Source organism: Camelina sativa, chromosome 2 (genome assembly GCF_030686135.1).
Source record: "Camelina sativa cultivar CO46 ecotype springtype chromosome 2, ASM3068613v1".
Classification (NCBI taxonomy): domain Eukaryota; kingdom Viridiplantae; phylum Streptophyta; class Magnoliopsida; order Brassicales; family Brassicaceae; genus Camelina; species Camelina sativa.
Genome location: NC_141881.1, coordinates 2,295,692 through 2,319,480, shown reverse-complemented (window position 1 = coordinate 2,319,480; position 23,789 = coordinate 2,295,692). Strand labels below are relative to the sequence as shown.

At 33.8% G+C, this 23,789-nt stretch overlaps 4 protein-coding genes, 2 non-coding genes and 1 pseudogene across 6 annotated transcripts; 5 read left to right on the top strand and 2 right to left on the bottom strand.

Moving 5' to 3' along the window:
* Positions 1–135: 135 nt before the first annotated feature.
* Positions 136–238, bottom strand: LOC147948135 (U6 spliceosomal RNA). Its single transcript, XR_015586346.1, has one exon. It is a non-coding gene; the product is annotated as a U6 spliceosomal RNA (small nuclear RNA).
* Positions 239–3,538: 3,300 nt separating this feature from the next.
* Positions 3,539–3,647, bottom strand: LOC147948134 (U6 spliceosomal RNA; annotated as a pseudogene).
* A 3,036-nt stretch (positions 3,648–6,683) lies between these two features.
* On the top strand, positions 6,684–9,088 carry LOC147948133 (uncharacterized). Its single transcript, XM_087493241.1, has 6 exons — positions 6,684–6,833; positions 6,916–7,180; positions 8,071–8,236; positions 8,345–8,468; positions 8,566–8,775; positions 8,882–9,088. The coding sequence occupies exons 1-6, from the start codon at positions 6,684–6,686 to the stop codon at positions 9,086–9,088; spliced, it is 1,122 nt and encodes a 373-aa protein (XP_087349367.1).
* A 489-nt stretch (positions 9,089–9,577) lies between these two features.
* On the top strand, positions 9,578–10,807 carry LOC147948132 (uncharacterized). The gene is made up of 6 exons (XM_087493238.1): positions 9,578–9,715; positions 9,825–10,062; positions 10,179–10,290; positions 10,384–10,436; positions 10,589–10,676; positions 10,762–10,807. The coding sequence occupies exons 1-6, from the start codon at positions 9,578–9,580 to the stop codon at positions 10,805–10,807; spliced, it is 675 nt and encodes a 224-aa protein (XP_087349364.1).
* Positions 10,808–15,115: 4,308 nt separating this feature from the next.
* On the top strand, positions 15,116–16,252 carry LOC147948131 (uncharacterized). Its single transcript, XM_087493233.1, has 2 exons — positions 15,116–15,431; positions 15,540–16,252. Exons 1-2 carry the CDS (start codon positions 15,116–15,118, stop codon positions 16,250–16,252), a joined length of 1,029 nt encoding a protein of 342 aa, XP_087349359.1.
* Positions 16,253–18,835: 2,583 nt separating this feature from the next.
* LOC104715224 (U6 spliceosomal RNA) lies at positions 18,836–18,938 on the top strand. Its single transcript, XR_755912.3, has one exon. It is a non-coding gene; the product is annotated as a U6 spliceosomal RNA (small nuclear RNA).
* Positions 18,939–20,941: 2,003 nt separating this feature from the next.
* LOC147948130 (uncharacterized) lies at positions 20,942–23,665 on the top strand. The gene has a single exon (XM_087465171.1). It carries the CDS (start codon positions 21,738–21,740, stop codon positions 23,049–23,051), a length of 1,314 nt encoding a protein of 437 aa, XP_087321297.1. The 5' UTR covers positions 20,942–21,737; the 3' UTR covers positions 23,052–23,665.
* The last annotated feature ends 124 nt before the right edge of the window (positions 23,666–23,789 follow it).

Here is a 23,789-nt window from a genome sequence, read left to right as displayed (position 1 = left end):
TGAAAACTCTAATTTGTTTGCGAGAAGAGCATAAGAGTTGTAACACACACATTCGAAAACGAACGAACATCAAATCAAAGCCTACAACAACAGAGATTTGTATAGGGTTTCATCATTAGACAATTGAGGGGGAAAAAAAATTTGGACCATTTCTCGATTTGTGCGTGTCATCCTTGCGCAGGGGCCATGCTAATCTTCTCTGTATCGTTCCAATTTTATCGGATGTCCCCGAAGGGACAATCATATACTCGACTCTAGCCTTACTTAAACACAGCTCTGTCTCTTCAGCTAAACGATGTGGGATTCTTGATATAGTTAACAGCTTTAATGGGCCTTTTCTGATTCTTTTTAGGCCCATCAATATTGCTTTCTGAGGTGCACGATCCGTCGGATGACGTACAGGTAAGCAATATCAACGGTGAAGAATAGAACTCAAATTTTGGCTGTGGTTTAGCGAAATTAACAGTTTCATACCTTTATCAGAAACGTTATCAGTAGTGTGTAAATGTAAATAACGTCAGTTATATGTTTTTTGGAACTTATATAAGTTAAAGACTTATGGTTTGAACTTTTTTGAACTTTGAAAAAAAAAAAACAATAGACTTTGGGATAATGCTAAATGTTACTAATATCTCATATCTGTAATGGAGAGAGAACTTGCGGGTAATCTAACTAAACACTCAACGCTTTTATTTACAGTTTTATCAGAAAAATCGAAGCTTTTGCAAGAAATGTCTCCAAAATCATGTCAAGAATAAGCTCTACTAAGACTGCTCCTTTGGACCTCTACTAAGTACCACACGCACTGACCCTCTAACCACAAAGTTGAGGCTGCGTCTGCTATTGCAGATACGTTTGGAGATGTAGGTTCAGAAAAACTTGAGAAGCAAGAAGATTGAATCGAGATGGGGACAACAATGGTATATTGGGAGAATGATATTGCTGCCGAATAACTTGACAAAACTCACTCTAAAAAAATATTATTCCTGCCCGTCCAATCATATGATCCGACCAGTGAATATAACCTGATATTTTATAGGATAATGATGATGATATCGGACGGCAACGTTTACTACTTGTTTCTTGTGCGACAAGTTTTCTTTCAGTGACTTGTATTCATTCTACTCTTCTGCATTTGAATACAGTAGTTCTTGACTCTTCACTAACAATTTTTATTTTTTTGGTAAAAGATTGACTAAACAATTTATCCAACGTTTCATAATCTTTAAGAACTACACAAAATTGGGAATTCTAAAAAGCGAATCTATACTATTAAAGCAGAAGTACTCTCTAGATTCAAAATGGACCATGACTTGGTTTTGGTAGGTTTTTCATTAAAAATGATTAGAGAATCAAAAAATTTAATCAAATAACCTATAGTTTCGATTTCTTTAAATGACAAAAATACCCTCGGTCGATCATTTAAAAAAATATGGGTCAGGACGCGGATCCTAAAATATCCGACTACAGAAGGAAAAAAACCCACGGATCTGTTTGTACTCTAGAATAATCTATTTCGGATCCAGTATATTATTTCATTCAAGATTAGAAGATCCCAAACAGAGTTATTCGTTATAGGCAAACACTCTGATTTCATTTTCCTTTAAGGTATTTAAATGAAAACCATAAATTTTAATTACCAAAAATTCGGATATTTCCTTAATTACCGAGATTCGATCTTAACAAATAATCTTTAAAAAAGGAATATTTTGTGATTCTAAGAACCATAATAGTATCCTAAATAAAGCATAAATCAGGATAATCTTTCCATATCTTTGTTCCCAAAATTATCTCGATCTTCACTGCTAATTAAACAAATCAAACAACATTCAATATTTTAAGATTATAGAAACTAGAATATCTTAATTACATCTTCGATTTACATTATATGAAAACTGGAAATCATATAATTAATAGCAAATGGAAACCAATATTGAATATTCTTAATCATTGGTATATTACTCGCATATTCCATATATTGCTAATCAGTCACCTACAACCCTAGGATTTCCTTATAAATCTATATATACTGCTCATTCACCAGAGCTCATCACACCAAAAAAGTGAAACACACAAGCAGAAAATTTTAATTATAATCATTTTTTTTTTACTTTTCTAATACGTTCGCTCAAACTATGTTGTGATTGTAAAGATTATTTATTTCATTAATTAAGTTATTGATTTACGCTATACTCTCCTATATCCAATTACACTCTTATATACTATGAGTTATTTTATTCAGCAACAATCAATTTTTTGTTTTTTTCCAGCAACAATCAGTTTACATTTCTGAAATTTAGAGTTTTATACAACTTATGCAATGAAAATTGGTTATTAACCATTGCATACCTAGCTTGATCAAAATTATTGAGCTATTATGGCTGATTTTGTTGTGTATTACCGGCCACCTATCAAGCAAATGCATTTTACTACAAAACTACTATCTAATATTGCGGTGTGTCTGTTTCCGTGACAAGCTACATTCTACAAACTACTTACTCTATTAGAATTTCCAATTTACTGTATAACACCAAATATATAAATAAACACTATATAAACAAAGAAAATAAGTCAAAATAAAAAACTACATTACAAAAATACAAATTACAAAAAAGTAACTAACAAAATATATAATCCCGTGCTGTAGCACGGGGTATCACCTAGTCTTTAATTAAGACTATAGTGAACTTTTAGTCATCAGTGAAAAGTATTGAAAATTAACTAGGAGTTGGATAATGAAGACGTAGAAGAGAACTCTTCATTGCTCCACCACACTTGAGAATAGATCTTTTGACTAACCAGTCATCACCACCAATTCAATTACAGTTACCAAAAATTAACCCGAGAAAGTTTAATTTAGTGAAAAAGAAAAAAAAACTTGAAAACAATAGAAAAAATCGTTTCACAAAGGCTGGTACTGATCTTGACCTTGTTCAGAAGATGGTCTAGCGTTAAATCCTTAAGACTGCCTTGGCTGTTGCGTTGAGGCACACGTTGAAGACTGAAACAAAGTCAAGCTCCTAGTTTATTTAAATTAATAGAGTTAACCAGAGTCAGACACAAGCAGACTCAGGTCATCTTTTTCAACTAGAACATCATCATCATCTTCGATGATTCAAAGACCTTATGGAATGTGATTCTACAAAGTAATCATTTGATTCTTCTTAGCTTAAATCTGTAACATGTATCTAAGGACAACTGACATACACTACATAAGAAAAGTAAAATTGCCAAAACTGCTAAAAACGGGTGAACATCAATGTCTCTGCACCCTTCCCCTATTCCATTGATTCAGTTCAGATAGAATATCAAAATTTGTCTTTAAGGGCTGACAGAACTTCAAAAACTCAAGAGTCTGCCAACCTGAAAGGGGGACCAAATGTCCAAATAGAGATTTTGCTGCAAGCCTGTAGGATAAAATAGAAGAGAACAAGAGTTGTAGAGGGGAACACACACATTAGACAATGAACATCATCAAAGCAGCTAGTCTGCAACAACAGAGAATCTATCTAGGGTTTCATCATCAGAAAATTGAGGGAAATATTTTTTTTTGACCATTTCTCGATTTATGCGTGTCATCCTTGCGCAGGGGCCATGCTAATCTTCTCTGTATCGTTCCAATTTTATCAGATGTCCCCGAAGGTGACAATCACTTACTTGACTTTAACATTATTTAAACGCAGCTTTTGTCCTATGTTCTATGCGATGTGGTATTTTTGTTATCGATTAAAGCTTAAAAGGGCTCGTTTGATAGAAAGGCCTATTTCTGATTATTATTCTTAGAGATTGAGGAAAATGACGCCGTTGGTTTTGTTACGTTAGCTTTAAATTTGTTAAAGCTAATGACTTGTGGTTTGAAGTTTACTGGTATCTGATTTAGCGAGAACCTATGGGGGTAGTATAACTTAAACACTCAACCTTTAGATTTACTGTTATATCAGAAAGACTCGAAACGTTTGCAAGAACTGTCTCCAAAATCATGTCAAGAATAAGCTCTAGTAGAGCTGCTCTACTAAGACTGCTCCTTGGACCTCTCCTACGTACCATACTAAAACACTCAACGTTTAGATTGAGATCGTGATGGGGACACTGGTGCATTGGGAGAAGAATATTGTTGTGAATAGCTTGAGAAAACTCACTGTGCGGCTGTGCCCTACAAATGTAACTAAAGGCTTTTGGTAGAACATTATTTCTGCTCGTCCAATCAAATGATTCGGCCGGTAAAAAACCTGATATTTGCTTGGATAACGATGATGATATTGATTTTGAAGACTGATGCATTGGCAAGGTTTCTGCTTCTGATCTTTTCGGAGGCACTCACTCTGGTTTTGTACCAATACTATTTGTTTCTTGTGCGACAAGTTTTCATTTATGGACTTGTACTCAAACTTCTCTTCTGCATTTGAATAGTTCTTGACTCTTGACTAATAAACTATTTATCCATCGTTTCATAGGCTTTAAGAAATCACACAAAATGGGAATACTAAAAGCAGAATCTAAGACTAGAGTGAACATTTGGTCCAATCACTTGTAGAAGATGTTGATCCATGGTTTGGTCCTCTGAGTTGCTGGTGCGGCTTCGTCGTTGGACCAATCCTTACAGTTTGATTAAGCCTTGGATTTTGATGTGAAGGCTGAGTAACAAGACTCCCTGATCCAGCATCTTCTCCACGAGACATCATCACTTGAGACGTTTCAGAGTCAAAAAGATTTGTACTCTGACATGTCCTCTGAGGTTAAAATGGTGATGCCTTTGGAGAGAGTTGGCTGATTTGTTTCAATCACTTTCCCTCGTTGCAACCATCCATCCACCTTGTGATGGTTCTACGAACTTCTGATCAAGTCCTTTTCCGAAACCAAATGAGATTGGAGGCAACGTATCTTTTGCTAAAGTAGGCTTTCAAAAGATTAGAGGCATACTAGTACTCTTTTGAAATGGAGATGGCGCCCAAGAGACTAGAGTAGAGAAGTTGATCTTGTCTCTGCCAGAGAACGTATTTAGGGTTTTCGATGGAGACACCATCAACGAGGACGGTGGGTTCCGGAGCAGCGATGGTGCCATTGAGATAATGCACGAACTTGACGAATGACGATCCCACATCAAGAAGTTTGAAGCCGTGAGTTTAGTCACGTTCGACATGTTGACGTTATGAAGTTGGGTTGGAACCGATATGTCAATGATGTCATTTGGTGAAGCAGTTGAAGCAGCCATGACAAAGAAATATGAAGAAGAAGGAAAGATCGAAGAAGAAAAAGAGGGAGAGAGGAGGCGGCGAGTAAGAAAATAAAAACTAAGGTTTTTGGATCTTATGGCTCTGATACCATGTAAGGAAAATACATGTGAATGATTACAATATATATAGTGTTTAGCATAAGGGTTTTGTAATAACTAATTACACATTAGTCCCTAAGGTATATCTATACAATTAAAGCAGAAGTACTGCCTAGATTCAAAATGGACCATGACTTGGTTTTGGTAGGTTTTTCATTAAAAATGATTAGAGAATCACAAAATTTAATCTAATTAACCTATAGTTTCGTTTTTGATAAATGACCATTATGCCCTCGATCGATCACTTAAAAAATTATGGGTCGGGACGCGGATCCTAAAATATCCGACAACAGAAGGAAAAAAACCCGCGGATCTGTTTGTACTCCAGATTATTTCATTCAAGATTAGTTATTTAAGATCCCAAACAGAGTTATTCGTTATAGGCAAACACTCTGATTTCATTTTCTTTTAAGCTATTTAAATGAAAACCATAAATTTTAATTACCAAAAATTCAGATATTTCCTTAATTACCGAGATTCGATCTTAACAAATCCCTACTATTATTTTGAAACACAGTTTATGGACTAAACCTTCGTTTTGTAAGAAATTACAAGAGTATGCCATTGGAGATATGACCAAATATTCGATTTTTTTAAAGGGTAACGACGAAATTTCACACCCCCTCTAAACTGATAAACACACGGATCCTATACGACCCGCTTTAAGAATTCGGATCTTATACTTAAATCCTGACCGTTCAAGAATATACATCATAACCGTTAAGTTAAAAAGTATTCGTTCACTTATACATATTGGGTCTGCCGGCCCATATTAACAAACGAGACAAAGTTATTGGGTCTGCCGGCCATATTAACAAACTAATCAAATTTACGGATAAATTAAGCAAATTTATCACTAACCAATTTTGACCACCAGATCTTAGTATTCTAAAATCCCGCATTCTATGTAATTTTTCTTGCTCGACATATAATACCATTAAATCAATTCCATAATTATCTCAAATCTATCGTTATTAATATTTCTTAGATATCGTACTAATAAAAAATCTCGCTTTCGTAGTTAATTTAGCGTCCTCAATATATAGAACTTTTAAATATATTCCAAAAATATCTAAACCGACTACTATAGTTACCATATAAATCCATGATTTTGCTTTAAATTCTAACAATATATGGTAACCGATATTCTATCAGAATATTGAATATACCTTAACTCTTTCAGTATAGAGATCTTTATTCCTTTAGATATTATCGGATCATTAAATCAATACCTCCTTCATTATCGGTGTGAATATTCGCTACACCATCATAAAAATTATATTTATAAGAACATACTCATTGTACAAAGACCACATATTTTCATACACAACCATTTGCTTAACAAAAGAAAATGTTAGCCTCACCTCTCCCCATTTCCCCTCTTAAGTCACTGAGGCCCTATCGTCAGAACTGGCTTATACAAGTAAGGATTTTGCATCTGTGGAGGCATTACAACGTCAAAATCGGAGAAGCCATTGAAATGTTTTTAGCAGATGCTGCGGTAGAAATCATTAGTATCATTCTCATCATGCATATTTATCACTATTATTTCCTTATTTTGAATTATATTTTTATTTTTGTAGGGTGATAAGATAGCTGCTACTGTGAGAAGGGATCAAATCAGATCGTTTGAAGGGAAACTCAAAGAAGGGAGTTGGATCTTTATTTCAACTTTTAATTTGTCTCCTATTTATGGTGCTGTCAAGCTATCTGAATTGAAATGGAAGATTGTCTTCACATCGAGAACAGTAGTTAACCCTTCTGATAACATATCTGATGATATGTTTCTTTCATTAGCATCTTATGAAAATGTTCTGGCCGGGAAGCAAGACAAAAGTTTTTTATTTGGTACGTCTATCATTAAAGATTAATATGTCCTACTTTTTACTAATAAACTAACCAAGAAAGTTTTACCTCAGATTTCTTTGGTCAAGTTGTCGACTGTGGTGAAATTAAAGAAATAACTTCAACGAACAAACCAACAACCAAAATCGATTTCCACCTGAGAAATTCTGAGTAAGTTTTTTCTGACTAACATTTGTTTTACAATTTATCTATCATCTGTAAAATATTGCAAAACTACACCAACCTTTTCTTACAACATCTTTTTAAAACAGGGATACACGTGTTTTGTGTACTCTTTGGGGTATTTGCTCCCAAATAATAAGTAAAGCTTGCCACGAGTCTACCAATGGTATTGTTTTCTGCTTAATAAGATTTGCTAAAGTCAATTTTTACAACGGTACGTATTTATCATTCCTCCTACTTATTTATAGTCTATTAAATAATTATTATATATTATTATATATTTTATTTAACCAAGCATTTTTGCAGATGTCTGGAGTGTTCAAAATCAGTGGGACTGGTCACAAGTTATAATCAATCCAGTAATCCCTGAAGTTGAAGAACTAAGACATCTGTTAGTTTCTTTCCCATCATATACTTTTATATCTAATTTCGTCTGTTGAGAAAATTTTATAACCTTTGCACCTTGAATTTTGACTTTCCAATGATGGCTTGCAATTAACTATCATGGATTCATTGCAAAAGAAAGTATTTTGGGGAAAACCTAAAAAGGAAGAAATAGAAGAATACCCGCTGAAAACCATCCAAGAAGTCCTACATGCCTTTGAGGTATACTTATTATATTACAATCTTTTATCTTTTAATTATTTAAAATTTAATAATTCAAAAAAAAAAAACTTTATAGGTAGGGATGTGTCGCACTGTTTGTACAGTATTTGAAGTTGATAGAGACTATGCTTGGGTCTACATTGCATGTAAAAAATGCAATAAAAAGACTATAGTTGAGCAAGACATTCAGTTGGAAGATGAAAAGCAAAAGCCATCACCAAAGTTTTTTTGTGATTATTGCAAAGAGTACACAGCAAATGTCTCTCCCAAGTAAGTTTCTTATTTAAATTTTACACCTAAATTAATATATATGTTAGTTATATAGTATTATATAACACTAACAGTAAATCAAATGATTTCCCATCAAATAATGTTAAGGTTCTGGATTTATCTAAAAGTCAAAGACGATACTGGAGAAATGAAATGTATGGTATTTAACACCTTCGCTGCCGATATGGTTGGAATGCAAGCTTTAGACCTCTTAAACAATAGATATGATTTGGTAATTATGCATGTTTATAGATGTATTAACTGTTTGATTTGTTTTTAGTCCAATCCTTAGATAGTTTTTCTTGGTCTATTTTGCTTATATAAATCAGCTAGAAGATCCTGATTCTATTCCTCTCGAAGTTAAAGCTTTACAAGGCCAGACATTCGAGTTCCTCCTTTCTATCGAGTCGAAGCATATTAGGGGGAACTCCACTACTTACAATGTGGCTGCATTGTGCTCTGACGGAAATAAATTTGACCCCCAGATTGTACCTTCAGACACATATGTAGATCCTTCCTCAATGCTATCTGGTGGTCAGGTATCAATATCTTATATAAATTCAATTTCCAAGATTTATTTTGTATCTCTAAAATATAGAGTCAAAGATCCATATTGATTTATAACTGTAATTTTAATGTAAATAGGGTTCTTTAATGCTTACTGATGGGGGTGAGCCATTTGATATCGATGCTTCAACCTCTTCCACACCATCATCAAAAAGAGGTTCATCAAACGAAATTGAAGGAGATGACCAATCATCTACATCCAAAAAACATTGTTCTAAGTTGGTTAATTCTGAAGCTCTTAATGTTGATGCTGTTTCTAAGGAACTAGATCAATTGTTGAAGTAATTTCCTTTGATTTTATTATCTATTTTGAGTATTTTGAATTTCAACATTGGTTATGGTTTATGGTATTTTTATATTCATTAAAATTATAATTAAGATTTATCATTTCTATCTTCTATTGATTTAATATATAAAATTATGTTAAATATGATCTTTGTAACAATGTAAGTTTCAATCAGTACATGATTTTGTGTATAATTTGAAAAAACACATTCAATGTATACACATCTCTAATGACATTGTAAGCTAGAAAGAATCTTACGTTCATGCAACCCACCTTTAATGACATTTTTTACATAATACACGTAATATAATCCTGATAATTACGCTTTTAATGAAATACGATCAAATTAGGTTAATCTCAATATCTCAATAGGCATTTTCAACCCTATATATAAATTCCTCTTTGCAATACTCGATATTCATCTTGCGCATACTTATTTAACTTCTTTCCTAAAAAGAAAATTTTAGTTCCCTTCTTTAACTGATATCATGAATCTCGGCTTTGATCGACTACGTAACATGTATACATGGGATTCTTATGGTCATATTTGTGTGAAGATTCTTCGTAAATGGCGAAAGAGAGATGAAGAAGATGACTGTATTGAAATGATTGTTTGTGATATCTTTGTAAGTAAAAGTATTATGCTTTTTAAAAATTACTGTAATTTTCAAATCTATGTATATTTCTCTCTGTTCTAACATTTTCTTCTTCGTTTTCTATATTTATATTCATCAGGGTGATAAAATGTTCGCAACCATTCCAAATCACTTGATCCAAAATTTCTCTGATCAATTTGAAGAAGATGCTTGGAAAATCATAACTACTTTCCAAGTGGTCAACACCAGAAGGTTTATCAGTTTACCCTATATTACTCTTCGCATACTATTCAAGGAAGAAACGAGAGTTGAATACACTGAACCAAGGACCACCAATAATTTCATCGACTATGTTTCATGGGATACATTTTTTGATGGTTATCATGCCGACAGAAAACAAATGCTTAGGTATTACTATATATTAATAATGATTTGTATACTGTATTGGAATTCTTTGGTTTAATTTTTGACCTTCTAAACTTATCACTTGCAGAGATTATGGGTCGAATAGTCCGTGTGCAGCCTATTAGGTATCTCGACGAAGAATCTTCTATTCAATTTAATGGGATGGACAGGGTGATACGTTTTTATCTTATTAATGAAAAGTAATAATTCTACAAATACACAAGTTTTTAAGAAAATAATATATACAGATACTGTTTTAAATTTGATAGTAACTCAAATCTATTATTTTGTAGCGACGAAGAGATTCATTGTCTAGCTTACAATGAACATGCTGACTATTTTAGACGTAACTGGGTTCGAAGCTTCACAATTCCTATTATAGGTGTACTGCGTTTCTGGAAGCCAAAAGAATTCTGCAAATGGTATATTTTTTGAATCCATGATGTCAATTTACATGATTGCTTAATAACGAAACATAATAATTTATTCAAATTGTAGGTGAGAAAATCGAACTTGAAAGTGTTCCTGCAATGTCTACTATTCTAATTGATCCACCATATACAAAAGTCTATGATTTTAGAAACAAGTATCTTATTACTGCCATGAAATTAGATTTCAATTTTTTTTATAATATACTTATTACTAACAATTGTATTTGCTTATTTTTTTAGAATATCTTTCAACAGAGATCCTGATGATGACAACTATGACTTTTGATGATAACAATTGTATTTCCTTCTTTTGTAATTGCCTTATGTTGGTATGTTTGTTTTTTATGTTTCTTTTATGGTGATGTAGAAATCACCCATTTAATTTGTTAAATACACTTTGATTTCTTTATAAAAATCGGGAAAGGTTAAAATGTGTAAAAAAAAATCAAAGAAATCCCGACAATTATTCTTTTTAACCAAATACAAACAAAGTAGCTCAATCTCAATAAATCAATTTGATATTGTTCTTTTGGTATATTTTATTTACTTTTTTAAATACAATTTACATAAAAAGAATACTATTAAATTTATATAATTTTAAATTAATTACAAAAATACTACCAAAGTAATATTTACTATGTCATTTCTATAGGAAACGACTACTTTGCTTATATGGTTGTTAAGATTTAATTATACTTCGAGATTTCGTCCTTAATTGTAAACAACTACTTTGCTTATTTGTATCTTAAGATTTACTTATACAACGAGAATATTTCAGAGAATATTATTTCTACCAAAAAGATTAATTGTGGTGTATTATTATTTATTATCACACAAACCCTAGATGTCTAACTTATATTATTTCTACTCATGCTCCTTACTTTTGTCTTCACTCTATGCTCCTCTCAAATGTTGGTTTATACTTGCCTAGACCTGTTTTCTCTCATGGCCAGCTATATGTAGCTATGTCCCGTGTAAGCAGTAAATCAGGATTGAAAATCCTCATTACTGACCCAAAAGGAAAACCTCAAAAGAAAACAAGAAATGTCGTCTTCAAAGAGGTTTTCCAAAACATTTGATCCTGATTCATGCATACCTTCGTAAGATTCTATTTTTACTCTGTCTTTATTATTTCAAATTTTATAGCTTTGTTCGTCGTTTACAATTTTTGATCATATATATATTTTTTTTGGCAGGTTTACTTTTACATTTTCACCCATCAAATAAATTTCACAAAATTTATTATTTATGTACTCCACCAATTTTGTTTTTTCTGATATAGACATATTGAATTTCGTTTATTTAATATATTTCACATCTTTATTAAATTCCAATTTCTACTACTATATTAATTACAATTATAATATAATTATTATAATATATCCCTATAATATTAGAGAACCTGAATAATTCAGTACAGTCATTATATACGTTATAAATATTTACAAAACCTGCATTCCAAAATTTTTATATATTAAATAAACTATAATTTTATATACACATTTATAAAAACAAAATAATAAGACTACACCTAATACAGTAGGTTACAGTACCAAAGGGTGAAGAGTCTCCCGAAGAGAGGATAGAGGCCAGAGGTGTGGTAATAAAGGAATGGAAGGTAGACTGTGTCAGAATCAATATCGTGCTCACTGCAGTCAAATGTAATAAATAAGTACATATACTAATTTCACAATGATTGAAAACGGCGAAATAATCTGAAAAAACAGAGACAGTATTATTAATTTCAAGTTATAATAAATATTTTGGCCCGTGCTGTAGCACGGGTTACTACCTAGTAATCTTTAAAAAAGAATATTTTGTGATTCTAAGAACCATAATAGTATCCTAAATAAAGCATAAATCAGGATAATCTTTCCATATCTTTATTCCCAAAATTATCTCGATCTTCAATGCTAATTAAACAAATCAAACAACATTCAATATTTTAAAATTATAGAAACTAGAATATCTTAATTACATCTTCGATTTAGATTATATGGAAACTGGAAATCATATAATTAATAGCAAATAGAAACCAATATTGCATATTCTTAATCATTGGTATATTACTCGCGTATTCCATATATTGCTAATCACTCTCCTACAACCCTAGGATCTCTTTATAAGTCTATAAATACTGCTCATTCACCAGAGCTCATAACACCAAAAAAGTGAAACACACAAGCAGAAAATTTTAATTATAATCATTTTTGTTTTTTTTACTTTTCTAATACGTTCGCTCAAACTATGTTTTGATTGTAAGGATTATTTATTTCATTAATTAAGTTATTGATTTACGCTATACTCTCCTATATCCAAACTACATTCTTATATACTATAAGTTATTTTATTCAGCAACAATCAATTTTTTGTTTTTTTTTTCCAGCAACAATCAGTTTACATTTCTGAAATTTAGAGTTTTATACAACTTATGCAATGAAAATTGGTTATTAACCATTGCATCCCTAGCTTGATCAAAATTATTGAGCTATTACGGCTGATTTTGTTGTGTATTACCGGCCACCTATCAAGCAAATGCATTTTACTACAAAACTACTATCCAATATTGCGGTGTGTCTGTTTCCGTGAAAAGCTACATTCTACAAACTACTTACTCTATTAGAATTTCCAATTTACTGTATAACCCCAAAATATATAAATAAACACTACATAAACAAAGAAAATAAGTCAAAATAAAAAACTACATTACAAAAATACAAATTACAAAAAAGTAACTAACAAAATATATAATCCCGTGTTGTAGCACGGGGTATCACCTAGTCTCTCTTCTATAGTTTCAGTTTTTGTGAATCTTGCATTAGTCTCTGTTTTGTAACCTTTGTTAGTTCAAAACGTCGTCTACTGTAAAATGGTGTATGTTTAATCGAACCTTTGAATACGTTGTTTGTATTTAAAAGGAAAAATGTTTGTCAGCTACTTGAAATATACGCCAACACATAGCCACATATAAACAATATAAATGTCTTGTTAATTACGTCAACTATTGTCATCACATAAGAATATCCATAAACAAACATAGGTTATGTGTACAACACCATAAACATTCAACTCCGGTGGTTGGTTGGCCGGAGTCCGGTGTTGACCAATGTTGACCGACATTGACCACTTTTAACCGGTATTGACCAGTGTTGACCGGCATTGACCAGAAAAATATTAAAAAAAATTATATATATTTTTCCTGAAAATAATAATTGTTTTTCATGTATTTTTGATAAATAAATAAAAAAGATAAATGATTTGTATAATTTACAAAAACAAAATATAACAACAAAAAGTTATACAACAAAATTTATGTGTAGTAGATTTTTTCATAAAACTATAACAAATATTGTATATACTTTTTCCTTTTAACAATCATTTTTTGTTTTGTATTTTCAAAGGTGGGGATTTTAAATATTTTTTTTCTTCTTTTACTTATTTATAAGATTATGTCATTTGAAATATATCCAAGGCATTGCCAACTATTTCTTTGATTTTACAAGACCAACCTTTGATTTTACAAAATCAAATTTTGTTTTTTAATTATCTTCTAGATATATGTCTTTCATGTAAATAAATAGAATTTTCATTATTTTCTTCCTTTATTTTTCTTATTACAAATAAAGAAATAGTTGGCAATGTCTTGGATATATTTTAAATGACATAATCTTATAAATAAGTATATATATATATATATATATATATTTAAAATCCCCACCTTTGAAAATACAAAATAAAAACTGATTTTTGAAAGGAAAAGGTATATATTTGTTATAATTTTATGAAAAAAATCTACTACACATAAAATTTTGGTGGTATAGTTTTATTAGATTATTTTTTGTATATTTTCTGTATTAACAAAATTAGTTACTAGATATACCACAAATTTTGTTTGTCATATAATTTATTTTTTTGGTATATATTTGTCTTGTATTTTTTTGTTGTATAATTTTTTGTTGTTATATTTTGTTTTTGTAAATTATACAAATCATTTATCTTTTTATTTATTTATCAAAAATATATGAAAACAAAAAAAGTATTATTTTTAGGAAAAATTAATATTTTTTTTTGGTCAACGCCGGTCAATACTGGTCAACGCCGGTTAACACTTGTCAATGTCGGATTCCGGCCAACCAACCACTGGAGTTGGATGTTTATGGTGTTGTACACATAACCTATGTTTGTTTATGAATGTCCTTATGTGATGACAATAGTTGACGTAGATAACAAAATATTTATATTGTTTGTATATATGGTTATGTGTTGGCGTATACTTCAAGTATTCAAGTAGCTGACAAACATTTTTTCTATTTAAAAAGTTTAAAGAACCTTCTCTCTGTGTTTATATAGTTTCCTAGATTCTGTAAATTTGGGCGTTGTTTATAAGATATTGTTGTAGTAAGGTCCAATAAACCGAAGTAAACCAAATTGGATACGACTATGTGTGATTAGTGTATTAATTTCTTGAGTATAAAACCATGGCGCCTTTTTATATTTCTTTCAATTTCTCTTATTCGTTGGTTCTTCTTCTCCCTCATCTCTCTCTCTCGCTTTCTCTTCCTCTGTCTCTCACTGACTATTTTTCTCTTGCGACATGGCTGAGCGATCACCACGCGATGATCCCGAGAATATGAAAAACTCTGAGAAGGGCTTTCTTGATTATGATGTCACCCATATATGTTTCGAATCTACTCCAGGAGATAACAGAGATTTGAGTCTTCAAGAAGAGTCAACTAAGATAAATCTCGATCTTTGTGATGATGGTGCCGCTCAAGAACCACAAGTAAAAGGCTCTGCTTCTGCTTCTTCTTCCGCCATTAATGAATCCAACAAGGAAACAGATGCTTCTTCTTCTTCAAGAAACCGTGAAACTGGCGAGATAAGGAGGGTTGATAAAGAAAAGGATCGCAATGATGGTGATACGCCCGAGGTAAAACACTATTCCTAAGTTTACTTGATTTGCAAGTAAGTAGGAAGATAGATGCTTAAATGTGAAATCTGGGTTTTTAAATCTTGGCAGGAATCTGATAATGAAAGTGATCTGAAAAAGAGATATCCTGAAATCGAAAGGTATTATGATAGATTTCTTGGGCTCTCAGACCATAGAGAAGAAGCTGAGAACAGAGAAATACAGATCGACGAAGAAACCATGAACCCGCAGCAGCAACTCAGAGGACCATACCATGGATCAACATCTTCTACAAGCGATCGAACCAATATCAGCCAAACTCTTGGTATGCAGAGTCAACTCTCTCCCAGGGCAGCATCATGGAGACTTCAGAACACATATGAGCAGCATCCAGTTGCTAACCAGATGCCAAGGCCGAATCAGTTATATATTCCGCCAATGAGCCAGGATCAGATGATGTACCCGTATCAACATCCAGAGGCTTACCAGAGGTACCCATATCAACATCCAGTGGCTAACCAGAGGTACCCATATCAACATCCAGTGGCTAACCAGATGTACCCATATCAACATCCAGAGGCTGACCAGATGTACATGTACCCATATCACTATCCCATGGTTGACCCGAGAATGCTGCAGTTCAGGAATGTAGCTAGAGGACAGCCAAGATCATTTGGTAGAGGTCAGAACTATTACAACCCACGACAAGCACGGCCTCATCTGGATCAACAAATGATGCTACGTGTGCCTCAAACGCAGCAGCCAAGGCAGTCTCAAGGGTTTAACGCTAGACCACCTTCTGAACAAGGTCAAGATCAGTAGCAGCCTATGTGAAACGATATTTTCTATGGGTTTTCAAGTTTTTCTTTTTCACTAGAAGTCTCTCGGGTTGATTTTTAGTAACTGTAATTGAATTGGTGGTGATGACTGTTTAGTCAAAAGTGTGGAGGAACAAGGAAGAGTTTGTTTTCTAAGACTTCATTATGCAACTGCTAGTTAGTTAATTTTCAATACTTTTCACTTGAAGACTAAAAGTTCACTCTAGTCTTAAAGATTCTTTTTTTAGAATTCCCAATATTGTGTAGTTTCTTAGAGATTATGAAACGTTGGATATATCGTTTAGTCAATAGTCAAGAACAGTTCAAATGCAGAAGAGAAGAATGAATACAAGTCAATAAATGAAAACGTTAACAAATGAAAACTTGTCGCACAAGAAACAAGTAGTACTGGTACAAAAAACAGAGTGAGTGCCTCCGACATAGGGATGTTGTGGTGGGTAAAAAAACCCAGCCTGGCCCGAACCCGAAAAAAGCCTGCCCAGAAAAAGCCTGAATTCACAAAACCCAAATAGGTTTTAAATCTTGTGGGTAAACCCAAACAGGTTTTTTTGTTTTATGGGTAACCCGTGGGTACCCGATTTTTATCCAACCAAATTACGGTTTAATGAAAAATACATAATTGAAACCATAAAATTGAAACCAGTCACGGGTTAATGGTTTTACCACAACATCCCTAGATTTATTCATGTGTATCGATTTATACAAAAAACAAAATTTTGATTTGGTTTGATAAAAATCGTTTTGATAAAATCGTTTACATAGTGGAAGACTTATCCTAAGACTAAAATAAATCAAAAAGCCTATATCCTAGATGAAACGAGAAGCAACTCACACCAAAACCACTTTCTCGATTTGAGAAAGAGAGAGAATTAAAAAGCTAAAAACTTAATTTTGATTTCTGGGTTATAATTTGAATTGGGGAAAAACCTTAATCTGAAAATTAAAGTAAGAATGGATAAGTAAGAAGTTGACATCGAGAATTGTGGCTTTGTGCCTCAACAAAGAAGAGCCATGAACAGCGGCATCGATGAAAGAAGAGAGATGGTTTAATGTTTTTATTTTTTAGAATTAAAAAATTGAAACGCCGTCGTTTAGTATATTGGAGTTCAGAAAAAAAAACCATGGGTACCCAAAGTCTTATTAGGGTAAACCCGAATAAGACTCTATCAATACGGGTACCCGCCCGACTTAAACCCAATTTTTTTTTATAAAAAAAACAGGTCTTTTTACCCTATCTTTTAAACAGGTTTCAGGTACCCGATGGATTATTACCCACTTTTAACATCCCTACTCCGACAAGATTAGAAGAAGAAACGTTGCCGTCCAATATCATCATCGTTATCCAATAATATATAAGGTTAGATTCACCGGTCGAATCATATGATTGAACGGGCAGGAATAATATTCATTTAGAGTGAGTTTTGTCAAGTTATTCGGCAGCAATATCATTTTCCCATTACACCAATGTTGTCCTCATCTTGATTCAATCTTCTTGCTTCTCAAGTTTTTCTGAACCTATATCTCCAAACGTATCCGCAATAGCAGACGCAGCCTCAACTTTGTGGTTAGAGGGTCAGTGCGTGTGGTACTTAGTAGAGGTCCAAAGGAGCAGTCTTAGTAGAGCTTATTCTTGACATGATTTTGGAGACATTTCTTGCAAAAGCTTCGATTTTTTCTGATAAAACTGTAATTATAAACGTTGAGTGTTTAGTTAGATTTACCTGTAAGTTCTCTCTCCATAACAGTAACATTTAGCAACATCCCAAAGTCTTTTGTTTTTTTTCTTCAAAGTTCAAACCATAAGACCATGTTTATCGGTGGTATGTAAGGATGTTCATGATAAGAAAAAAAATAAATGCTTGCAAAATGATTTAATTGAGAATATTTGGGCAAAATTTGGACCTAATCAGTATTAAAATTAATCATTCTCTCCATTTATAAATTGCACTTCTGTTGTAATATGTATTAATGTTTTAGTATGTTTTGTATGTTTGAAAATTAATAAAAATGGAATATTTTCTAATTCTATAAAATCTTAATATTTTCTAATTCTATAAAATCTAAAATTTTAAAATTTTAAAAAACAATATTTCCAAAAATAAGACACCCAAAATAAGAACCTACCAATAAATGAGAAAATTTTATGTAAGAGATCATGGATTATTATATTCCAAATAGTACACAATTAATTCATAAAAAATTTATGAACTCCCCTTACTCAAATCCACCTATAAACATGCTCTAATAAGTCTTAAACTTATATAAAGTACCTGACGTCTGACGACGACGTTATTTACAATTATACACTACTGTTAACGTTTCTGATAAAAGTATGAAACTGTTAATTTCGCTAAACCACAGCCAAAATTTGAGTTATGTTCTTCTCCGTTGATATTGTTACGTGTACGCCATCCCACGGTTCGTGAACCTCAGAAAGCAATGTTGATGGGCCTAAAAAGAATCAGAAAAGGCCCATTTAAGCTGTTAACTGTATCAAAAACTCCCACATCGCTTAGAACAAGAAAAGAAGCAAAGTTTATAAATGGTTAGAGTCGAGTATATGGTTGTCCCTTCGGGGACATCCGATAAAATTGGAACGATACAGAGAAGATTAGCATGGCCCCTGCGCAAGGATGACACGCACAAATCGAGAAATGGTCCAAATTTTTTTTTACCTCTAATTTCTGATGATCAAACCCTAGATAGATCTCTGTTAATTTTACAGCTCGATTTTGAAACCTTAGAGTTCCCAATTTTTGCTGTTTCAGTTCTAATGTTCGTTGTTAAACGGTTTTGTTCCCATCTCTGTTCTAGTTAAAGCTTAAAACTCTTATACACAATTGATTGTTTTTGAAGGACTTCTCCACTTCAAGTTTTTTATTAACGAATAATGAGTCTTCGTCCTCAATTCACCATTTGATTCAGTTTACGAGTAAACACGTGTTGTTGCGGTTGGTGAAATGGTTTTTTATTCTCTTATTAGCTTTTATCTTCTATTCTACTTAGCTATTGGGAGTTTCAAGCATGAAATTTTGGTTGAATTTTCCCCAATGCTTCTCTATTGTGTCCATTTCCTTTTCAGGTTCTGAAGGCTATGAGTTTCTGCAATTCTGGTAGTCCTCTCGACCCCTTTGAATTGGTTTTAGTCAATCTCTTAGCAATGTCCTGTGTTGTGTGTACAAACATTATCAAGACTTTAATACTGGTTAGGTGTTAAAGATACAATTTTTTCTCTTTTCATAAATTTTCTGCACCTGTCTGAGTCAATTTCTCATTGGATGTGAATAGAGTTTTAAGGAATGTGGTCATGTGGAAAATGAACTAGAAAACTGGTCTGGATCAGGGACACAAGTGTTTAGAGTTAAAAAATGATTAGAGGTATATTGGCAAGATATTAACCCCTTTTAGCAATGTCCTGTGTTTATGTGTACCAAAAAGATCAAGACTTTAGTGCTGGTTAACATCTGTTTTCTGAAATTTTATGCACCTGTCTGAATCAGTTTTATTCGTTTGGATGGGAATAGGGTTTTAGCCTTGTAGGGAATGAGGTAAATGAATAGAAAGCTGGTTTGGATCAAAGACACAAGAGGGAGGTTGAAGAGACATGTTTAGTGTTTAGGTTTACTGAGACAATTGATGTTCACCGTTTCTAGAAAGTTTTGGCAATTTTACTGGATGTTTCTTATGTGGTGTGGATCAATTGCGTTAGCTAAATGTAAGAGCTTTAAAGCTCAGAAGATATCAAATGGTTACGTTGTAGAATCACATTCCATAAGGTCTTTGAATCATCCAAGGAAGTTTTCCAATGTTCTAGTTGAAATTGATGACCTGAGCGTACTTGTCTCAGACTCAGACTGTGGTTTACTGTTGGGTCCATTTCCTTTTTGGTTTTTGAAGACTCTTAACGTTTCTGAAACTTTGGTAATCTTGTAAACCCTTGTGAAATGGTTTTGGTTGATCTCTTAACAGTGTTTAAAGATGAAGACTTTATTTCTGCACCTGAGTGAATTTAACCCCTTCATTGTTTTGAAATTTTGGTTTTAGGAAATGAGGAAAGTTTACAGGAAGCTGGTGTAAATTAGAGACCCTTTAGCGAGGGTGAAGATACACGTTTATGGTGTAAATTGACATGAGAGCCATTAACTTCTTGCATTTGAATTGACAGAATCAGAGTGTTCTTGTCTTAGGTAAACCTGCTTAAACCCAAAGAGCTTGGTTCTTGTAGTTTCACATTTTCAGTCTTCAGGATCCCAAAAAAAACTAACTCCATTTATCAGGACAACTACTAGCTAGCCTCTTATGGATATGGAGCAGACTCAGGAATCTACTGAATTGCTAAGAAGCAGTGATGGGGAAGTTCAGTTTTCAGTCACAACAACAACAAAGAGAAACTAAAAGCAAAGACATAAAAAGAGTCACAACCTTAGGATATGAGCTTTTAAGTTGATTCTGAGCAAAAGGAAAGAAAGGCTTTTTGTGTTTCCCGGTTGCTTGTGAGTTGGAGAAGAAGATTAAAGTGCTTGCTTTCACTTGCTGGGGAGATTTTTAGTTTTCAGCTTTGTAATCTTTGTTCTTTGAAATGTTCCTTCTATTGTAGACATGGTGTGTTTACAAGATTCTTTGAATTTGTTTGTACTTTAAAAAATGTAAAACTTAGCTCTCTGTGTTTGTAATGCTTTGAAGCTTTGAAGCTTTGTAATTCATTTCGTTTGAAAACTTTATAATTTACCAATTAAAGTGAGGTCCAACAAACCGGACTTAACCGAACCAAACGATTCCGGTTTAATGTAATTGTACTTTTACACACGTAGAGTTGGAAACGCAAGTGGAGAGAGAGGAGTCGGGCTTTAAATACTAAAATGCTTTGTTAAATTCTTTTCATTTTACTATCTTCGCTAATTCCTCTGTTTCTCTTGCGACATGTCTGAGTTTATCGATCAAGGTAATCCCATGATGGAAGATTTGAATCTTCGAGAAGAAAGAGTGCAAGAGTCTGAAGATTTTACGCAAGTTGTCTCTGCTGCGCCTGCTTCTTGTTCCGCCATTACTGAAGCCAGCAATAAAACAGATGCTTCTTCTTCAAGAAACCGTGACGGTTGTGAAACTGGCGAGACAGAGATGGTAGATAAAGAAGACGATCGCAATGATGGTGATGATCCCAAGATGGAAGATATGAATCTTCAAGAAGGCTCGAATCCGGAGCTTTATGATGATGGTGCTCTCGCTCAGGAATCACAAGTGGAAAACTCTGAATCCAGCATGAAAACAGATTCTTCTCCTTCTTCAAGAAACGGTGAAAGTAGTGAAACTGGCGTGACAACAATGGTAGCTGAAGAAGATGATCGCAGTGATGGTGATGACGAAGAATATGAGTCCAAGGTAAATACGAATTGCGTAGATAATATTTCGAGTTTACTTGATATGCAAGTATGTAAGATAGATGCTTAAATGTGGAATCTTGGTTACAAATGCAGAGCGATGAAGAAACCAGTAGTCTTGTTACTCAGCCTCCTGAAGTAATTGTTGGATTAGGTACTCAGCCTCATCGTTCTGTCTATGATACCTCTCCACTGATGAATCCTCCTCGAGAAAATGTTGGATTCAGTAGTCTTGTTACTCAGCCTTCACATCAGAATCCAAGGGTTGATCAGATTGCTAGGATTGGTCAAACGATGAACCCACAGCAGCAACACAAAAGACCAAACCGTGGATCAGCATTGGATGCAAGTTATCAGAACAATTTCAGGCAACCTCTTGGTATGCAGCAGCATCCGATGGCTAACCAGTTTCCCAATCTAGTCCCAATGCAAACTCAGATGTTTAATCCAGGGCATGCACCTGCACCATGGGGACCACAGAACACATATCATCAGCATCCGATGGCTAACCAGATTCCAAATGTAGTCCCAATGCAACCTCCTCAGATGTTTAATCCAGGGCTTGTACCTGCACCATTGGGACCACAGAACACATATCAACAGCATCCGATGGCTAACCAGATTCCAAATGTAGTCCCAATGCAACCTCAGATGTTTAAGCCATGGCTTGCACCTGCACCACGGGGACTACAGAACACATATCAGCAGCATCCGATGGCTAACCAGATTCCCAATGTAGTCCCAATGCAAACTCAGATGTTTAATCCAGGGCCTGCACCTGAAACATGGAGGGTTCAGATCACATATCAACAGGATTCCATGGGGATTCAGAATTTTATGCCATGGCATGTATTTAAACAGCTGGACAGCCCATTGCCAATGAGGCCAATCATGTCTCCAGTGCTGGCTGCGAGGGATAGTGGCTATGTAATTGAACAAAGATTGATCAGTAGGGGAATGAGGCCAAGACAGGATCCAGTAATGCTCCCATATCTGCACCCATATCAACATCCAGAGGCTAACCGGCAGAACCTGAGATTGGCGCAATTCAGAAGTGACGAAGTGTTTACTACAATGACACCAGATGGACAGCGAAGAACATTTGTTATAGTTCGGAACCATTTCAACCCACAACAACGCACTGTCGTGTACATAGATGCTGTATATGTGAGAGCACCACTGGCTGAGGTGCATCGTATGGTGCAACTTCATAATCAAGCGCAACAGCCAACGCTGTCTGAGGAGGTTGACGGTCCTGCAGCTTCTGAACAAGGTGGAGATCAGCAGCAGTCTCAGGAGGTTGACGGTCCGGCATCTTCTGAACTAGATCAGCATCAGTCTCAGGAGGTTGACGGTCCTGCGTCTTCTGAACAAGGTGGAGATCAGCAGCAGCAGCCTAGGTAAAACGATTCTTGACAGTTTGACATGTTTTCCAAGTTTTTCTTTTCTACCAAAAACTCTCTCAGATTGGTTTAGTATTGAAAAAGTCTCGAACAAGCAAAGAGTGATACCATTGTTATGATACTAAAAAGTTCACTCTACTAGTCTGAAAAAGTTGTCTTTTTTAGAATGCCCCATTTTGTGTAATCTCCCTAGGACTCAGAAACGTTGATCAACTGTGTAGTCAAAGATCTAATCAAAAGTGTGGAAAACAAAATGAAAATTGCAGATGAAGAAAGCTATACTCTTCTCAATCGTGTAGTTTAGCAATTCGTTTCTCATCTCCAAAATAAGAAAAAGGGAGCCAATTTCAATCCTTTTCAGTGAAAGCTCAATCTAGTATTCATAAAGATTATCTTTTTTACAATGCCCTGTTTTGTGTTATATCGAATTGAGAACTCAGAGAGATATCGAAGGATTTGTGAGAAGGAAAAAAAAAACAGAGCTGACAAAGCCACGAGAGAGAGAGATTTGATGGTTTCAAAAAATCTGAGAGAGAGAGAGAGCTGAGAGAAGGATCGGTTATGTTCTACGCTTACACAGTCTGGGTTTTGTTGATTTAGGGATTTGATGGTTTTGAATTTGGGGATTTCTTTTTACTGTTAACGTCTCTGATAAAATTGTTAATTTCGGTAAAGTCACAGCCAAAATTTGAGTACTATTCTTCCCCGTTGATATTGCTACGTGTACGTCATCCGACGG